Source organism: Lipophrys pholis (genome assembly GCF_963383615.2).
Source record: "Lipophrys pholis genome assembly, chromosome: 15".
In the NCBI taxonomy this organism is placed as follows: Eukaryota; Metazoa; Chordata; class Actinopteri; order Blenniiformes; family Blenniidae; genus Lipophrys; species Lipophrys pholis.
Window position 1 is genome coordinate 8,058,338 of NC_137642.1, and position 19,923 is coordinate 8,078,260.

At 43.1% G+C, this 19,923-nt stretch overlaps 1 protein-coding gene across 1 annotated transcript; it reads left to right on the plus strand.

The window, feature by feature from the left end:
• The first annotated feature begins 594 nt into the window (after positions 1–594).
• On the plus strand, positions 595–19,552 carry LOC308120677 (phytanoyl-CoA hydroxylase-interacting protein-like). Its single transcript, XM_080481436.1, has 5 exons — positions 595–1,208; positions 10,273–10,469; positions 12,045–12,219; positions 15,285–15,402; positions 18,153–19,552. Exons 1-5 carry the CDS (start codon positions 1,103–1,105, stop codon positions 18,697–18,699), a joined length of 1,143 nt encoding a protein of 380 aa, XP_080337562.1. The 5' UTR covers positions 595–1,102; the 3' UTR covers positions 18,700–19,552.
• Positions 19,553–19,923: the final 371 nt, after the last annotated feature.

Below are 19,923 nucleotides of genomic sequence, written 5' to 3' on the forward strand. Positions count from 1 at the left end.
AAACAAATAGAAAGTGACACCACCTCACTCTGATGCTCTCCAGAGGAGTGCGCAGAACAGACAAGGCTGCTTACAGTAATGTAAGAATAAAAAATGACTCCATGATGATCAACGTTGACTTCCTCTTAGTGAGTTATGAAGTGCGCCTCTGGCCTTGTTTAGCCATGGTTTACATCTGCACTTGACCTTTTGTGGTTGGGCGCTCCAGCTCCTGGGGGCCACTGATAAAGAAAAAAAAAGGGGTGTGGGAGTCTAATGGAGATTATTATAAAGACACCCACACCCAAGCATGAAGTATGGCTGTTCCTCTTTGAACTGACAGGGTTTCCAGTTTTATTATGCACCATTAATGTGTCTGCGACGCAAGACTGATCGCCAATTAGATGGGAAAGGAAGAGGTAAAGCTGTTCCATTCATGATGTCGCCCCTGCAGCTCATTATTGTGCAAGGTCCGGTTGCACCTGCGGTCCCGTAGGAGAGAGCTGCGCGCCATGATGTGGCAGCCTCTGAACGTGAAATGAGAAAGAAACGGAGCGTCTGGGCGCTTTATAGATGGAAGGGGGGGGGGGGGGGGGGGTAATCTGGTTACATAAGGAGCCATTGAATTTGCAGAGCGTCTCTGCACTAATCCGCTGAACTATTCACGCTGAACTGTCCCGCGGCGGCGGAACACGCAGGACACGCTGTACGCGCACACTTGTGGCTCGGAGGGCACCAGAAGCGCAGCGCGCGTTATAGGGACTTTACGAATTGAAAGAAACGCAAGAGGCTGAGATCTGTGAGGTTTATATACACGCGTATCAAACGCCCCCCGCCATGCCTCGATTTGCAACTGGCAGTTTGTGCTGCCGGAGCCCGTGACGATTCCGCTGACGCGCCACTCGCCGCACCACCCAGGAGACTGTGCGCGACGGAGCGAGCGGACCGGACACTGCTCTCTCTCTCTTTCTCTTTCTCCTTTCTCCTTTCCTAACCACCGTGGACGGACGCCTGCTGTTAAGCAAGTCTCGTGGACGAACGTCAAAAAGCTGCTTTTTTTTTTTAAACCAAGTAGCATCACTATCTCCACCATCACCATCACCATCCAGACTCTTCTGCAGACATGGAGGTACCAGGCTTGGCGCACAACATCACAAGCCCACTAAGTCCCTGCGAGGGGATGATCAAGGACCTGAGCTTGGACGCCATACAGTTGTGTGAGCGAGATGGTAAGCAGGGGAGGGTTTTTTTTGTCACTGCGCATAAAAAGCGCTGCGTTCTGCTCCATTGTCGAGTCCAGCGCACGTAGTCAGTTTGTGGTTGGTTTGAACAGCATGCTGTTACCCTTATTGTGTGTTTGGAGGGGAACAGGAGCCGGCGGCTGCGCTGCAGGTTGCATGAATGGTTGGATGGATGGATGGATGCATGCATGGGTGAAGGGATGGTGCGCTTGTGCGTGTGTGGAATACCTGAGCGTTTCTGTACAGTGGCAGTGCGGTTCCCATAAGAGAAGGGACTTGGCTTTAAAAAAAAAGTAAAGAGAATGCATTCAAACAGAACTGCAGCGATGAGGAAACAGTGATGAGTGGCTTTACTTCAGCACCACAGACATGGACAGAGGCCGGCAGCCACCCCGCCTATAATCAATGTTGCCTGCATTTCTTTTCCCCCCTCAAGGAGCTGCCTTAAGTTATTCCATTGTACATGTTATATGGCTTGCTTTATCACTGTAGATTGTTTTTTCCTTATTTTGCATCCATGGCAAAACAACTAAAAACTCTCTATTGCGTTCACATTCCCAAATCAGCCACCTTATCTGCAATTATATCTCCACATTTCCAAAATTAAAACTTTTGTGAATATTCACCACTAACTGAGTTTGAAGAAAATTCATCTTCCAAATAAATCCTTTCACGAGCCAGATTTAGCAACGTGATGCCAACTTAATGGTGGGGATGGGGGGAAAAAGCAAGTCATCATCAGGAGGGAATAAGAGGCTGAAACATGGCTGCCCCCACGTGTGCGTGTGTGTGCGTGTTTGTGTGGGTGTGTGTGTGTGTGTGGGGGGGGGGGGGGGGGGGGGGGGCTGTGCACAGGCGGCGCAGCCCTGCACACCCATCAGTGCAATTACACACCACTGATTCCACATCTGAGTCGGACTCATTGTCACAGACATGCATTTTGATTAAGATTGTAGATTAATTCAGATTCAAGGCATTGAAATATGATCATGCCTTTTCACCAGGGAATTAGTTTTTTTTCTGAGCTATTCCAGCTGTGATTGGTCTGTGTGTAGGTTGACTGGTTATGGGCACCCAGGGAGTCAATGGTGTGTCTTCATTAAGCTTCTTAAGGATCCCCAGCATCTGACCACAGTGTAGCCATTGTACCACACAGGGTTGTTTTCTCATCTGCCACACACACAACGAAGAGCATGCATTTGGTTTTGTCTTGGTGTTATTGGTGGCCTCATTGTGAAACTTTCATTTCAGTAGTGGCTGCACCCCTCAAATAGACCACGCTAAGTTTGCGCTTGCCATGCTGCAGGTGAGCTGAACACAGACAAATTGGTTCTTTGTAACACATTCCCCCTTTGTCATGTGGATGAACCAGTGTAAATAGCATCTTTGTGTCCTTGAGACACCCACATACTCCCTGTTTATGGAGAAACACAGTCTACCTTCTGTGCAAATTCTGCAGAAAAATGGTTGTTGTTGTTATTATTCATACATTGTAGGATGCTTTGCTTGAAACATCCGTTCCAATGTCTATTAAGTCATTATTTCACATTACATATGCAAGAACTCTGTGGAAAACCTGAGATTTATGATCGTAAGAAGCAATCTATATTACCATGCTTGTAATCTGCACTCCGCCATCTGTTTTCTGATATTCTGTATTCGTCCACTTCCAGTTAATGCTGCAGTTTTGCACTTGACCTGTGAAATGACCTCCAGGCACATCGTGTGGCTCCTTCTGTACCCACCACACCCAACGTTGAAGGTTGCATCTCTTGTTTCTACTTTCCACGGAAATGAAGATGCATCCTATCTTGTCAATACATTTTCCAAAGACTGCGTTCATTTCAGTTTCACATGGCTTTCTATATTTATCTCCCAAATCTATTAATATTTAATTGCAGGGATGAGAGGCTTATATCCCTGTGCTGACCCAGCAAATGGATGCATGCAGCTTCAGTGGGCCTACTGTTTGTGGGAAAGAGCTCTGCCTCACTCACCAACACACACACACACACACACACACACACACACACACACACACACACACACACACACACACACACACACACACACACACACACACACACACACACACACACACACACACACACACACACACACACACACACACAGACATTGAAGACCATTTGAGTATGTCAATGCACAAAAGATGTACTAGAAGACAAGTTGTTTCTTGTCTGTGTTGGGGCCTTAATGGTTCGGTTCAGAGATGGGGCAGTATCTGCAGGAGTGCTTGTGGGGGTGGGGCAGGTTCAGCTAAGTATAGAGGGTAAACTACATGATCACTGCTGATGAGCGACATGTTCTCCTCACGGCTTTCGAAATGTTATCTCGGCTCATTTTGCTTCCTTTCTCTGCAGAGTTAACTCCGAGCACCATTTGGATTTTATCATCACAGTTGAAGCACATTTGCAGCATGTAATGAAATACACACATGTATGGCAAGAGCTCTGTACAGTGGCTGCTGACATAATTAAGTTGCACTGACAAACGGGAGCCATTTATGTAGCCAAGTGTCTCTGGCTGTTGAAATATCTCTCCCCTCAGTGTGTGTGTGTGTGCGTGCGTGCGTGCGTGCGTGCGTGCGTGCGTGCGTGCGTGCGTCCGTGCGTGCGTCCGTGCGTGCGTCCGTGCGTGCGTCCGTGCGTGTTTGTGTCTAAAATGGGGAAAATCTTTTGTTATAGGTGCCGATCTGTCCATCTTCTTTGCGGCTTTATGCAATGCAGAACCACAGGTTGCCCCTTTGTTCAATTTAGAATCAACTATCAGCCTGAAATGCAAATTTTTGGACTGTGGGAAGTAACCAGAACCCAACCAAGCAAAGCACATGCTTGCACAGTGAGAACATGCAAACTGCTTCTCCAAGGTTAGACTAATAAGTACGATACAATTGTGCACTCATAAAGGTGCAAATCAAAGTATTGTTGTCGAACTGAAGCCAGGAGTCATCCGTGTAGAGTTACATCTTGCTCAAACGCCGCGTTGCAGCTCTTAAAAGGGACTTACTTTTCATGTCCGTCGCAAACGGGTGTCGCTGCGAAACACAATGAAAGGTTTTGTGGGATTAAGCCTGCAGTGTGAGAAACAATTGGTTTTGAGCCGGGGTTGTTGTTGTTTTCTTTTCTCCCTAATCTGTTTGTCATGAATGTGCAGTGTTTCAGACATTATTGATTTTTATTATTTAGCTCTGTGAAGACACAGTCCACTTCTGCATCTCAGAAAATACTACCCTGATTATGAACATTAGCATTTATCTTTGTTCTCGTCAATTAACTAATGTTGAATTACTCAATTCAAGATGGCGAACTCCTGCTGTGTTCCATGAATCCTGGTTGTGCATGTTCGCTCAAACCACCATTGTTCCTCAGTGCAGAGCCGCTGGTAAAACTGTTTCTTAGTGTGTTGTATTTTTTTTTTTTTTTTTTTTTTACAGAGCTTATCCAGTAATGTTCCAACATGGTAGAACAGCAGGCCTGCCTTATGACACTCAGCATCATCTGAGTAAGCTGGCATTTCACTTTGGCCAATGTTCAGCATGAGCAGTTGTGTCTCATGACTATGCTGGCAACAGTTGCAGGTAAATGTTAATTAGCCATTGATTAACATAAACTTATCCTTGTGTTCCTAAATATTTGAGAACTTCTCTTGTGAGCTTAAACACTGTGCATTTTGATCATTACCAACGTGCATTAAACATTAATGGAAATGTTCCAATGCCTTTTGCCCTTTGCTGCTACACAAGATCCTTCTATACAGGAACTCAAAGTGTTAGCTGTAAAAAAAATCTCAACTGCAGATGAGTCATGGTTTTAGACTCCTGGGAAAGAGATTTAGGAAAAACCTTATTCCTGTCAAAAGGCTTAAGGATTTAATTAACCTGTCAATGTTGGACTTTAAAAGTCTTTCTCTTCCTCTAAAGACTATTATAAAAGTGTCCACACAAAGCTTTTGTCTGCCGCTCAGGCACTTGCTGATGGGTAAAAGGTGGAACGCAGACTGAGTAACCCCGATGAACGGGGCATTGTTTATCTCACTCTGAGAAAAAGATGTTTTTTTTCTGTTGGCAGCTCCTCTCACTCCCAGCGTGGTTTCTGTCTCAGTCTCGCCTGTGCATTGACAGAAACAAAGACGCGATTTTCAAAGGCCTGCGCACATCCGTTCCTAGTGAGTGTCTATTGTGCCGCTCATGTGTCGAGATGAGAATCAGAAGTAACTCTGCAACTTCAAATGTAGGAGGTTGTCTGTCTGTGCTGAGTGCCTACTTGTTCAGTCACAAATGAGCCGCGTTACTAGAATCTCCCTGCTGGTTTTTTTTTTTTTTTTTTTTCACATATCAGGCTAGTTAAGAAGGAATCAAAACACTAATTTTCCAGCATTGGCTTTCAATGAAAGGTGACTCGTTTCAATTTCAAGACACGGAGTCCCTCAAGTGGAGCACTATAGTCCCACACTGTGACCGCAGGGGGAGTTTATTTACATTGTTTAGATGGCTCGAATGGCAATCAAATATCTTTCCATTCGACGGTAGAAAGCTTTACCAAGTAATACTCGGGATGAAAGCAGGTGTGACTGGAACAAATCTTACCATAGAGAGCCATTAGGATGGTCCTCTGTTTGCATGTTAACAAGATTTCTATTGATCCTTCTGCATCTATTGGTATTCAAGAGTGTGGCACTTGACTGCACCCCGAGCAAAAGGGCAATACCCAATAACGACCATTTGAGAGGGTTTAGTAAATAAAATAGGCTGGGATTTCCAACACTTAGGTGTTAGTGCTTTAGCTCCAGGAGGAGGGATGTTTCTGTGTCCCACAGTTTTGCAAGCCGAACAAGCATATAGAGATTTATTTAGGCATATTTTGAACTGCGTCTGCAGGTGTGAGGTGCAGCTGTGCTCAAATACTGACTCTCTTTTTGCCTGATCACGATGAAGCACACAATCCTCCACCCTCCCATCCTGCTCAGCATCTTCACACGGTGCAATAAATAATAAGAGCGAGTTAGAGAAGACGATTATATAACAGTGTTTCGCGGTAAAATTCTGACTCAGCAAAATTGCACATTAGGTGCAATTGCAAAACAGTCCCGAGAACAAAGAGGCAGGGTGCAATGCTCGCACATGAATCTAAGTCAGAAGGAAGGTTTGGCCATCCAAGACAGACTCAAAGGTTTTTAGTTTGTCCCCTTAGCAGGTGACCTTCAGCCCGCTTGGCTTTCCGTCCTCCATCTTTCATCCTGTGCTCGCTCGGTCCCAGAGGACCCGGTGGAGAGCTTAACACTTGATCTCACGAAGCCTGTGTAAAAACAAAAATACAAGGCTGACTACTAGTACAGTTATTTCCAGTTATTTCTATATTTTGATAAATAAAAAAATGTCCATGTATATTGACAGACTTAGATTAAAATGTAATTGATCAGCTCATTCGTGTTAATCACCAAAAACGACTCAAGTTTAGTTTTATTATAGAAAACAGTGTGATATGGGTTACGACTTGAGTGTGGGGATCTGATATACAGATAAGGCATTACAAGGCAGGTCGCAAAGAAAATATGGAAATCTGCATACAAAAACATACATTTATTAGCATAACACTTCTTCTCTTCTAAAAATGGGAATCTGACTTATTAAGCAATATGTGGAACACATAAGGAAAATGGGACCCTTAACTAGAAGAACTGTTATAATTGAAAGTGAAATCTGGGCTAATTTGTGTTTTTGTTTGAATAATCAATGATCAGTAAGTCGTGGAAAGAATTTTACTTGAACACCAAAATGAAGTACTTTCATACACCATTCATCACGTCCTCATTGATAAAAGAACCCTTTGTCTCTGAGGGAAAAGCCGTAACCTTTGGTTTTTAGGGGTTACACCCAAAGAGGGTTTTATATGGATCAGAAGTTGGCATTACGATTATTTCTGTTGATTGTCGCAAAGATGTTAACGGTGAAGTGAGATAAAACAGTCACCAGCACTGAGTCAGGTTTGGAGGGACTGGGGTCACGTCACTGCTCCTCACTGAAGGTTCGGCCCTGAACGCCGTCGACTTCAGCGCCACGTTTCCCTGATCGAGAAGCTTTTACCTTGACCGAGTTGCAGTAATAGTGTTGCGTCTGCATTACCAGACTGCACTCAGAAAGCTCCACTGTGTCAGTAATGGCTCCATTCTCAGGTTAATTAGAGGAGCAGTAGAGTAAACAGCAGCTCAATCAGCATTGTGGATTCACAGAGAAGCTGAAGGGTGCAGGCCTGTGTGGGGGTGGAGTTTTGTGAAGGGAAACATTTGTGTTGATGTGAACATTTTGAGGAGAAGAGGACCGAGGAAAGTGAGTCAACAGGTTTGTCGTCTTTGGTGCGTGCTCGGTGTTTACAGTTTTGTGCTGCAGGTATCCGGAGAGCTCAAGATGGAGCGAGTGACGCCAAGACAGTTTTTATAGGAGGACTCGCCTACAAATTTTGGACACTTGCAAGAAATCTGTCGACATGTTTTCCTCCCTTTGGGTATCTTTCTTTGAAATGGATGTCAGAGGATGACAACAGACCGTGTCTGTTTTTTCTTGTATTGTTTTTTTTTTGTTGTTCTGGTTGAAGGTCAACATGAAGTCTCAGGTGACTTTGCAGCACTGTGCTGACTCGCCGGAGCATTTTCCTACCAGAGATATCTGCTCTGTCATGGCTCATGTTGACCCTCTTAGTCTGAGCCAAACTTATCAGCTCAGTGGGCTTTAAGTATAATGAGATGGGCTTTAAATGCAGACCTGCTGCGGGATGAGACGTCGCCACAAATCAAAGCATGGTAGCGTGGATCTGAGAGCCGAGGGATGTGCAATCAGGCAGAGGATTTAGCTGCTGACATGTTTACTTTTTACATATTTAGGACCCCCCCCCCCCCCCCCAGTAGATCTTACCATCCAGTTTAAACCCTGTGGAACATGCTCAGATAGTGCAGTCAGTTTAAATACTTTTGGGGAGGGATTGAAAAACCATTGATGTAACATGTTATGTTGTCATATACTATCTTATGTGGAAAAACCCAAAATTATTCCACAAATTACCACTAGAGACCAGACTTGCAGCTTGAACGTTGGAGGAGGGTGTTAACCTCTATAGGGGGTTGTGAAGGTTATTTCACAATGTGACGCTTTTTGCTCCTTGAAACAGTTATTACAAGCGTGTAACAATAGGCGGTCTTCATTTCCAAGTTCAAGATTACTGTTTTTGTTGCTCGACTGATTAGGAGCTAGTGATTAGGAGGGAAGCAAGCGGGGGGTCTGCTCTTCTCTGCTTGTAAAGAGCATACATTTGTCTTTGATGAATATTATTTTAAGATGATCATAATACAAAACCAAGGCAGAAAAACAATGTAAGACTTGGCTGCCTTTGTTTTTTTTGGTTTGTTTGTATATTATTTTTTATTGCTCAGAGGCAAAATACACAACAAGAGGTCTTAGTTACTTTCTGTTCTGGTTTTGTTTTTTTTCTTCTTAAATGAATCACACTAAAATGTACCTCTGGCAGAGTGGAGTGTGTAGGTTAGACAGGAGAGCCCACACACCCAATTATGGAATTACTCTGCTATCTGGCCTTCTCTCTGTTGATGAACTGAGATGGATTTTGCACGCTTCGCTGCCTCTGCTATTGTTAACACCCCCCCCCCCCCCCAACTCCACCACCACCACCCAATAGTGCATTTGTGAATTTTACACACTCTTGTTTAGACCCCGGAGCACGCACAGAAAACACATTGTTGTCCTGCCAAGTGGGCGTATCATGACGTGACGCAAAGTCTGCATTCATCCTAATGCCACAAAGCTCTCATTCAACTGTTTTTTGACATCTTCTTTGGCCTCAATCTGCACTTTTGGTTGTAAGTCTTTGCTCGTTTACTCATAGGAATTAATAATGTAAAAAAAAAAAAATAGTGCCATAAGATTTATTCTTTCTTTGGTCTTAAAATGCAAGGAACAAGGTGTGACATTGAAATTACTCCCCAGGCTCACCATTTAAAAAAAAAAAAAAAAGGTGGGTGCTGTTCAATGGTATTTGAATAGAAATAGAAATACCTAAATGAGCAGATCTCTTCTGATGAGATGGGAAACTAATTTATATATTTGCAATATTTGATGCTGCATACGTTCAGAAAACCAGATCGTTATATTGGTGTCGAGGGGCTGATGTGTCTCCATGGCAACACATATATGTATGGATGATAATCAGAAAGAAATTCAGGGAGCCGGTCATGTGTGTTTCAAAGGTTTATGATCAGATCAATAGGAGAAAATGGCCAACCGTTTTAAAGCGGTGTATTGGCTGATTTTGTCACGATTCACACTCAGAGACTCAGGCACGGACAGAGACACGGAACCAGGAGTTCTCTCAAGAGTATTTTAATTAATAAACGTGCAAGGGACTCAACCCAAATAAACAAGATAGGTGAGCTGTTACAAAAGGAATAGAAAGAAGACGGGGAACAAAAGGAGGGGAAGGGGTGACTGAACTACTCGGCAAACACTCACAAACTAGGAAACTGCCAAACTAAATAAAATACTCCAAGAGGGAAAAAATCTGAACCAACGTACAACACAGGAATTATACCACTACTAAAGGTAATGCTCAAAAGTACGTATTCAGGCCGGGCAGGGCAGGGCAGGGCAGGGCTGAGTCTTGAGCTGAAGCCAGTTTTATGGGGAGCGAGGTGAATTGATTGTTGTAGCCACACCCTGCCTCAGGTGAGTGCACTCAGGTAATCAGACTGCTCTCCACACCTCACACAGGAAAAAGGAAAGGAGGGAGGGGAAGGGAAAACGCTGGCACTAGGCCAAGCCAGAGGTGGAGGTCATGACAGATTTAAAGTTTGATTTAAAATCACCAGGTAGAGACTCAGAGGTTGTATGATATCAAATTTAAGAAGGCTTCACCAACCGAAAAACAAAAAATACAATCCATTTTCCATTTGACAAATCTAATTGTTTCTGTTGCCATCCCGACTTAGCCCTTTTTCTTTGTTTTTTGGTTTTTTTCCAACATCACAGGAAGTAAATCCCAGGACGGCAGCATCTCGGAGATGGAGGAGCTCCCCGTTCCTCAGAACATCAAGATCAGCAACATCACCTGCGACTCCTTCAAGATCTGCTGGGACATGGAGGCGCGCAGCAAGGAGCGCATCACGCACTACTTCATTGACCTGAACAAGAAGGAGAACAAAAACTCAAACAAGTTCAAACACAAGGTAAAGCCTGAGTCAAACAGACAGATGAACGTCTTAAAGAGGAGCACCACAGGGAGATGACTCGCCGCTCGCCTCTCGCTTTAGTCTCGGAAAGTGGAGCACGTTGCATTTTCTATTAGGAAAGTAGAGAAATGACAAACTAGAATGTGAAGAAACTAGAAAGTGCATCTGTTTAAATACATATTCAAGTATACTTTATAAAATCAGACTTCGGTGCTGCCTTTCATATTCTAATTTAACTGTCAGTGTGTCCAAACATTTAAAGGTACAGTATGTAAAGTTTTGAGAGTGAAATGATTAGAATAACCTGATATACAGTAAATGAGCAGTCGTGACTTCATATCAAAGACTTCGGTTTTTCCTCCAAAGATATACATCGATACTAACTACCAAGCAACAGACCACCCAAACTTGGTGCGTGGCGTCTGTGGCTGAAGTTCTTGGCAACTTCTAACTGACATTAAATGTCATAGGGCTGAGAGCCTGAGACGGATGATACCATGACCCAGCACCACTTTTAAAGTGTGAAAAATTAATCAAAACTACAGGAGAGAGAGAGAGAGAGAGAGAGAGAGAGAGAGAGAGAGAGAGAGAGAGAGAGAGAGAGAGAGAGAGAGAGAAGAGAGAGAGAGAGAGAGAGAGAGAGAGAGAGAGAGAGAGAGAGAGAGAGAGAGAGAGAGAGAGAGAGAGAGAGAGAGAGAGAGAGAGAGAGAGAGAGAGAGAGAGAGAGAGAGAGAGAGAGAGAGAGAGAGAGAGATTTAGTCAGGTGAAGCAGACTTCACGTTGAAGGGCACGCAACGCATTTGCTGACATATTCATATAATGCCTGGCTTTACCCTCAACTATTGTTGAGTCTTCCTCGGTGCCAGAGAATGAGACTTTCCCTTCATGGCCATAACTGTTGTCACAACAGCGGCTATGATGCAGTAAACAGTAACCTCGTGCTCTTTGGAGCCGAAAAAGATTGTTTTGATGCTGAAATGCGGCATTTCACATCAACACAACCCTTCTGTTTTTATGCTTGAGGCAAATAAAGAAAAAAATAATAATAATTTTATGGTAGTTCTGTTCAAAGGATTCCTTAAAGCTGCTGCTTTCAGCTTCTTAATGCAGCAGGACAGCAGCTCCGTCAACAAATATTCAGTGTTTTAGTAATCTCATGGCCTTGTTTCATCAGCTTCCTTCATCTCCTCCTGTTTTTACTTCCTGGGTGCTGTGTAGCTGAATGTTTTTTGGTTTTGTTTTTTCTTCTGCATTGTTATAGCGAACAAGCCCCATACTAGGCTTTTGATTTTGGTGCAGCAGCACTGTTGGTGGATTAATGGGCTGACTCTGTTGCTAGGCAGTGGCTCTTGGTCCAATCAATGAGCTGCTGAGGCCTGTTGATGCTATGGATGGTGGTGGGGTTGAACAGTCTGGCTGTGAGCCACAAGTATTACCTGCGGCGAGCGACACACGTCGAACCCTCAGCCGCGTGTTTTCCCATGGGCGAAAGAAAAGCCATACAAGGACATACAAGTCATCTCAGACTTTCCACTTACAACCTCTCCTTCCTCACCTCTTCCCTCGCTCCAGGATGTCCCCACTAAGCTCGTAGCCAAAGCAGTGCCGCTGCCCATGACGGTCCGGGGCCACTGGTTCCTGAGCCCGCGTACAGAGTACACCGTGGCCGTCCAAACCGCGTCCAAACAGACCGACGGGGACTACGCCGTCTCTGAGTGGAGTGAGATCATCGAGTTCTGCACCGCCGGTGAGTAACACACACAGCTCAGAGGGGCATTTTTTTAGGATGTACGACATCTTTTGCCACCTCTGAGTTTTGGCAGAGACGACGTGAATTACGGAGGACAGCATTGGAAAAGACGGGGACACAGCGGAGCATCGGGTGCAATAACAGGGAGAATATTACAGAAAGGCTAATGTGCCGTGCGCAGGGGGAAGATGTATGTATGGCGGGAGGAGGGGTGATGAGGAAAGGGACAGATTAAAGGAGCAAGAGGAGCTGTGCTGTATATCTTCAGATGCAGAGGTCACAGAGTTCAGCGCCACTGGCTTCAGGCTTACGGAGGGGGAGGGGAGCAGGGGAAGGCGATGATGTTGTGGAATACTGGAGGGTGTAATTTATTAGAGAGGGTGTGGAGGCTTATCCCAGCAGCCTAGTGGCTATAACCGTGTGTCCCTGACTCAACTCCATACTGCTGCAGTGTCCGGTATCTGCCCCACTGCCTGTCTTGGTTACATTGGCAATGTGGCCAGATTTCACTACGGCAAATCCTTCCTGATAAAAACTCTCTGACTTTGCCTGTAGCAATAATATTTTTGCCAGATCGAGAAAACTGTGAAATGGGAGAAAGAAATTCCTCATTTTTACGAGCCATTGCACATGTTCCACTTCACAGACCTGATAGGGGCCTACCAAGGACAATTGTTCATTGCAAATCAAAATAGTGAAGATATAGAAAATCTGGCCTGATGCAAATCCATTGTTATCGCAACCTTAAAGGCTGCTGACGCTTATAGATGAGGGGTAGCCTGGCTCAACTAAAGATACAGGGTAAGACGTAGTGTCGCTTCTAGTGGCTCTACTAATTAGGCTGATAAAGTATAAAGAGGGAACTGTGATGCTGGCTGGTGACAACTACAAGTTTAGATGGTAGATTATATGATTAATCTCAAACTGTGATGCATCTGTAATATCTTTTATAGGCTCACATTTATTTTGTCTGCAGATCACCTTCCTTTTTCACAAAAATGTTAAAAGGTTTTATATAATTGTACCTTCTATCTACTCATTGCTCTCTTATCTGATGTCCTTCAACTCACTCCTGAGTCCATAATGACAAAGTTCCAATAACTTTAAAACCAGATTTTAAGAGCATTATGTCCTGAATGTCTTTGATAATGGCTTAGTCATCACAGTCATCACAGTTATGACTGTGATGACTGTGCCATATGTTTGAGAATTCAAATAACTGTCACAGCAAAGGGTTACCCTGGGTTAATATTAATAAATCCCATGCTTTGCTTCACATGTGACCTTTGAATTTCAAAGTTAAACAAAATACAGTTTGAAGTAAACGCTTTAGTTTCAGTGAAAAAATCCAAACCGCTCTGACAGCCACCTGGAACATATTTAACAGTGTCTAACAGTGGTCGTCGAGTCTTGTGAATGGGGAAATGCTGGGTTACATCAGTCGTCAGACAAATAGTCAAAGTTTCTGCTTCAATTTCAGAAATAAAATCTTTTGTTCCTAATCAAATTACTGTGAAATTGTCCATTGGATTTTGTTTTGCTCCATAAAGGATTAACTAAAATCATTCTTTCTTGGCTTCATGGGTCAGGGGAGATTTTCAGATACCTTTTGCACACAGTTACCAATAGGTTTTGCAGAAAATACGTCTGGCAAAGTGCCAAAGACTCCGTTTTAATTGAGTCTCCTTCTGAATTTAACAAGGTGGACCTATCTGACACGGCACTAAACTAGTATAAATCCTCTAAAATCTGAATCTGAAAGAATGTAGATTTTTCTCTCTCGAGGTAGCGTCAAACCTGAGCTGAACAAAATTACATATGGAGTTCCTCAAGGCTCCATCCTCGGCTCACTCCTGTTTTGGCTCTGGACTACCGTCATGCTTCCCTTATTGCTCTTCTTCAAAAATCTCTTCTGCTATGTTATGAACCACCCAGGCCTCTCCGGTCATCTGATCAATCCTGCTTTCTGTTCCCAGAGGGAATCACACATTTAGAAGCTGCTTTTAGTTTTTAAGCACCGAATATTTGGAACAAACTCCTAGAAATCCTCAGGATGGCTTTAACGCTGAGATCTTTTACCGGAAGGCTGAAGATTTTCCGCAAAACAATCATTCACTTCCCGTTGCACAGTATATTTAACTCTTGTATTGCACTCTATTTTGCAGATTTTCTGTGAATATCTTTGTGTTTGGTTTTGTATCCGTTTTAACCTTAATTGAAATGTGCAATAAAAATTAAGTTGCCCTAAATTATGATTATCGCTTTTCTCCACAGTAACCGGGAATACATCCAGGAGTTGAACTATATCAGTCTTTTCTGGACCAAAGAGAAAACCATCAGTGCTGCTAGAATAGCTTTAGATTATTAAAAAATAAAAAAAACAAAGGCGTACAGAGAGGTGGGGTGGTGGTAAAATAGATGAAGAGAAATGAGCTTTGATAGGAGCTTGGAGAGTTTCAGAAGGAGGATGAAGGAGAATAGTTAATGATGCTGCTGCTCCTTCACGTCCCAGGTGGGCAGAAGAAGCCCACCTTTCATGCCTGTAAAAAAAACCCTGTCTTCAAAACATAAAAAAAAAAAAAAAAAACACCACATGGTTTGAAGGTGTCAGACATATTTTTCTGTTTCTCATTGACGGCCCCTTTGTGTTAGCAACTGGCTGAATGAAAAAACCAACCCGCTTCTCAGAATTAAATATGGGAATTAACTGTGTTCGCACTTTTTCTTTTTCTTACATGGTCATCCGTGTTGAAGTGCTTCGCTTGAGAAAATATCTTTCTTTTTCAAAAGGAATGCATCCTTTGGATAAACACCCATTTGTCTGATATGCTTGGTGACATCAGATTACATTAAAAGCTCAGTGCTGAGTCACATCAACATATAAAGTGGGAAAAATTCAGAACGGAGGAATCAGCACGCATTCTTACATCGTATTCCACAAGCACACATGCTCCATAATTGAAATATCCATTAACTACATTTGTGTGTTACTTTTTCAATCCTCTGTATGACAGCTTTTTTTCTTTTTTTTTACACTGACGAGTGTTTGTGTTTATTCCCAGATTATTCCACGGTGCATCTAAACCAGTTGCTGGAGAAGGCAGAGGTCATTGCTGGCCGGATGCTGCGTTTGTCCGTCTTCTACAGAAACCAGAATAAAGAATACTTTGACCATGCAAGGTAGGCACCGCTATCCTACTCACCCAATAAAAAAACTAAAAAACTGATCATTTCAGGAATCTATCAAATAGGAGGAAGTAGAATAGCTGTTATTATTCTTATTGCTGCTATACCACTTTGGATGGTGCTTACCAATTATCGAAATGCCACTGATATTCTGTAAATGTCACATTTCTACCACATAACAGGCTTCAATATCACTAATTAACTTGTTTTTTTAAATACTTTTTCCGCTGCACTATCCCTTTGTTTGGAGGACTGAGAATATGTGTAATCTATCCATTCGGTTTTAAAGCATCGAGGACATGATTCAATCTTAACAAGTTTATATCATTTGTTCCTGTTTTTAAGTCTCCAGTATAATCTTTTCTCATTAGATGTCTGGTTAGAACACTGACCTTTGAATATTATTTTCTTGTACATGATATACATTACAATCCATTCATTACCACATAATGGTCTTACTAACCTTAAAACCTTGTGATGCTGCTTCATGCAAATATGACCTTCAAGATCAGATTGAGCCGCCTTTAAATGTTACTTTATAGCTGTGATATGCAATGCAGTGATTGTCCTCGATGCAGCTCCTGTTATACTGTTAGTGTTGTTGTACTTTTCTTGGGAGCTACTCATAGTATGAATCACTTTTTTTTTTTTTTTATTACATTTGATATCATTATCAACAGCAGGCATTTAATTCAATTTATACATAAAATATCTACCTTACAGGAACATCTCTGACATACTGTAAAATAATCAAAAAGGACATGATTCGGTATACAACAGGCATTGTCTTCTCTTGTAAAACAAAGTACTGAAAAGTGCAGATCAAAGAAGTATGAATATTAATTGAAATTGTGGGTTTACTTACTGACTTATGTATTTTGCATCAAAGCATTTTATTGGGTTTTTTTTATATTGACTCCTCACAGTGTGTAAATTGCACCCAAATCAAACATGGAATTTAATAAATTGTGCTTATAAAAGCACTAATAGTCACCGAAATACTGTTTGTTTCCAGAATTGTGAGTATTTGTAATTAGTTACTTCCGGATGAACATTGCACTGATATTATGCATTGCAGCACCTCACAAACATGATGGCCATTTCAGCCTAATGTGTTTCCTCCCATTTCCTGCTGCAGCTCTTTGTTGCCTGGCTCCAGGCGTTTGGAGTCTGCAGCTGCACAAAGCAGGCTGATTATTTCCATCAATCCAGAACAAGTACTACGTCAAACTACCGTGGCAGGCAGGCACTTTTTCCCGTAACCTTCTTCTGCATTTGTACTGGCAACAGAAAATAAAGTCAGTCGTCCCCCCTCCCCACCCCCCACTGTGCTGCCATGTGGATGCTGTGAAAGCGAGTGGAGTCGGGCGTTACTCTGGCAGACAATCGCTGACAGTTGTTCGGAGATGTGGGCAAACAGAATGAAAAAAAAAAAAAAAATGAAAAAACATGAAGAGCGTGACAGTTTGAGGAGAGAGAAATACATCCATAGCAGCCAACGACCACACTGGAACATTCTTACTAGTATAGTTACTTTTCTCTTCGCTTTCTAATGGTGTGGATTGGTTTATTTCATCTCCTCTTCATCCCGCCCCTCTTAGGAAATGAGTAGCAAAACACAGTGTCTACAGTAAAGCCACAGCTTGTGAGCACTCCTTTGTTGGCACTGTTCAGCATGATGTCATCTGGATAGTCTCCTGCCTTTCGCTGAATTGTGCAGCTGCTCCGGAGTCCTGAAAGAGCTTCTGTTCCACTGCCCCACCACGTGGAGAGAAGCGGTACTGCGTGTAAGCCTCCCATAAGGGCTCAGCTTCATTGGGTGCACAATGCCCACAACAAAGCCTTAATTAAGGATATAATGGCAACCTCCGGAGTGGTAGTTGTTTAATTAGAGTTCATAATTGGTTCTTTGGAGCTGCCGCATAGGAATTTACTGATTTTAATGTTCATCTGTTAATCTGAAGGCGGCGTTTGTTTTGAGGAATGATTTGGTTTTCCACTCACATGAGAGTTTCAAGACAAACTGGATGAGGATAATGTGGTTAGTGTGCCACTTCAGCAGCGGTGAAACTGGATATGTCTTCCAATGTGAATTCACTCTGTATGGAATTTATGAGATTCAGACTTGAGGCTGCATCTTACACATTCAGTTTGTTTTTCTTTTTTTTTTAACTGTCAAAAGTACCTTCCATTGCTTCAGACGTGTTTTATATTAGTTGTTGTTGAACAGTAAAAAAAAAAACTGCATAATAACCTGCAATCACTAACAACTGTTGCGCTGCAAAAAAAACACGAGTGCAACACAAAAAGAATCACATTTAAGACTTGCACCATCTATGATGTAAATCCTGAGATTTCTAAGGATTTCTTTCAGATTGCATTTTTTTTAACAGCCAGTTTTCACAACCTCACGCTCTTTGTGTGGCTTTGATCTCTTTTACTACAAACAGTTTTATCATCTGAAGTTCATTCTTGTGTCTCATTGTGTTAAAATAACCTCTCGTCATACTGGGATCGTATTATCGGTGAGAGTAGAGATAGATAATGGTGAAACTGTCAAACTCATCCTGATGAGGTGAAGCGCGAATACATTCGCGAGAACATTCAGAACAACTGTCATTCTGCCAGTCTGGTCTCCTTGATCGACGTCTCATCGTCTAACCCTGTTCAGGTTGGTCATTGTGGTGTTTGTTCAGCTTCATCTCATTTAGTTAATTCATCTTTTTTGTCACCCAAAACTGCAGGGAGGCGCAAGAGAATCGGATGCTGCCGTCAGTGAAAGACAACAGCGGCAGCCACGGCTCGCCCATCAGCGGCAAGCTGGAGGGCCTCTTCTTCAGCTGCAACACAGAGTTCAACACGGGCAAGCCGCCGCAGGACTCCCCGTACGGGCGCCATCGCTTCGAGGTCCAGGCTGACTCGCTCTTCAACCCCGACACCAACCTGTACTTTGGAGACTTCTACTGCATGTACACGGCCTACCACTACGTCATCCTGGTCCTGGCACCCAAGGGCTCCAGGGGAGACGAGTTCTGCAAGCAGAGGCTGCCGGCGCTCGACATAACCAACAACCGCTTCCTCACCTGCAAGCAAGAAGAAGAGGGCAGCGGTGGCGGCCTGGTGTTCCACCACGCCCAGGACGTCATCCTGGAGGTGATATACACCGAGCCCGTTGACCTGGCGTCGGGCACGGTGGCCGAGATCAGCGGGCACCAGCTGATGAGTATGTCCACAGTAAATGCCAAGAAAGACCCCAGCTGCAAGACCTGCAACATCAGCGTGGGCCGCTAAGAAACGGCAGAATGTAGATAGAGAGAGAGAGAGAGAGAGAGAAGGAGACAGGGAGGGAGGAGGATGGACTGGAGGTGACTGACTTCTGCACACGACCAAGGAAGAACTGATGAAGCAGACCAATGCATGCATGAAGCAGCAGATTCAGTAGGCACACCGACATATCTCTGACACGGCTCTGTACTCTCAAGAGACCATCATTCCCAAAGAGTGAAGAAGAAGAAAAAAAAAAAGGTGGGGGGGTTGTTGGTACACACCTCTTGAAACCCGCGGCATCGGCTCCTAATCTGAAAAGGTTACCTTTATGCTGAAAACCACAACAACAACAAAAAAAAGAACAAAAGAAAAGAAAAACGTACCTAAGGACACCAATTTAAAAAAAAAAAAGAAAAGAAAAGAAAAAGAAAACCTGGGACACGAGCTAATTTATCCATCGTCACATCTGGCAAGTCACATTGGAACTGATCAAACCCTTTAACTGTACTAACAAACCCGGGCTACTTCTCTCCAGTTTCCTTTGATTTGAAACACTTGTCCCATCTTTCATTATTGACCTTTTGCCTTTTTCTTATTAATATGCTGTTAACTGGGAATCCACTGTGTGTGTGTGTGTGTGTGTGGACAAGAATAATTGTTACTGATTACTTGTCTTTTTTTGATTGTTTAGTTCTCATTCAACACAGACTTCTTTTACCTCCTGTGAGCAGCATGGACCGGTACAACTTTCTAGGGCTGCAGCATCGATCATCGTCTTTCTTTCTTTATACCAAAGGACAAAAAAAACAAAACATGTCAAACCGCTGTGGAATCCTAACAGTACTAATGCAACAGTCTCTACCACATGTATTCACCAGGTCTATATTGACCAGGTGTGAACTACTTGTTAACTTGTTGACCTTGGGAAAAAAAATAAATAAAAAAGAAAGAAGCATGATGCAGGTCTGTGCAGCATGAGTCTGAAAGGTGTCAGTACCTCTACCATAGCAACCTTTTCTGAAACATTCATGCCCATTTTGTTGTCGTCAGTGGGAAGAAAGAACCTTAAACTGTGTTTAGCAGAATAAATGTGAAAAAATATTTATTTTTATTGATACATTCATATATATATATATAGATAGCTATATAGAAAACTATATAAACCAGAAGTGCACAATGTCAAAAGCTCTGAACATTGTCAACAACGGCATTTAGGGGGGATTATACTTCATACAGGCAAAAAGAGGG

Coding starts and splice junctions, on each gene's coding strand:
- LOC308120677 (XM_080481436.1), top strand. CDS start 1,103: ATGGAGGTACCAGGCTTGGCGCACAACATCACAAGCCCACTAAGTCCC. Junction 12,220..15,284: donor CATCGAGTTCTGCACCGCCG/GTGAGTAACACA, acceptor GTTTATTCCCAG/ATTATTCCACGGTGCATCTA. Junction 15,403..18,152: donor GAATACTTTGACCATGCAAG/GTAGGCACCGCT, acceptor CCAAAACTGCAG/GGAGGCGCAAGAGAATCGGA.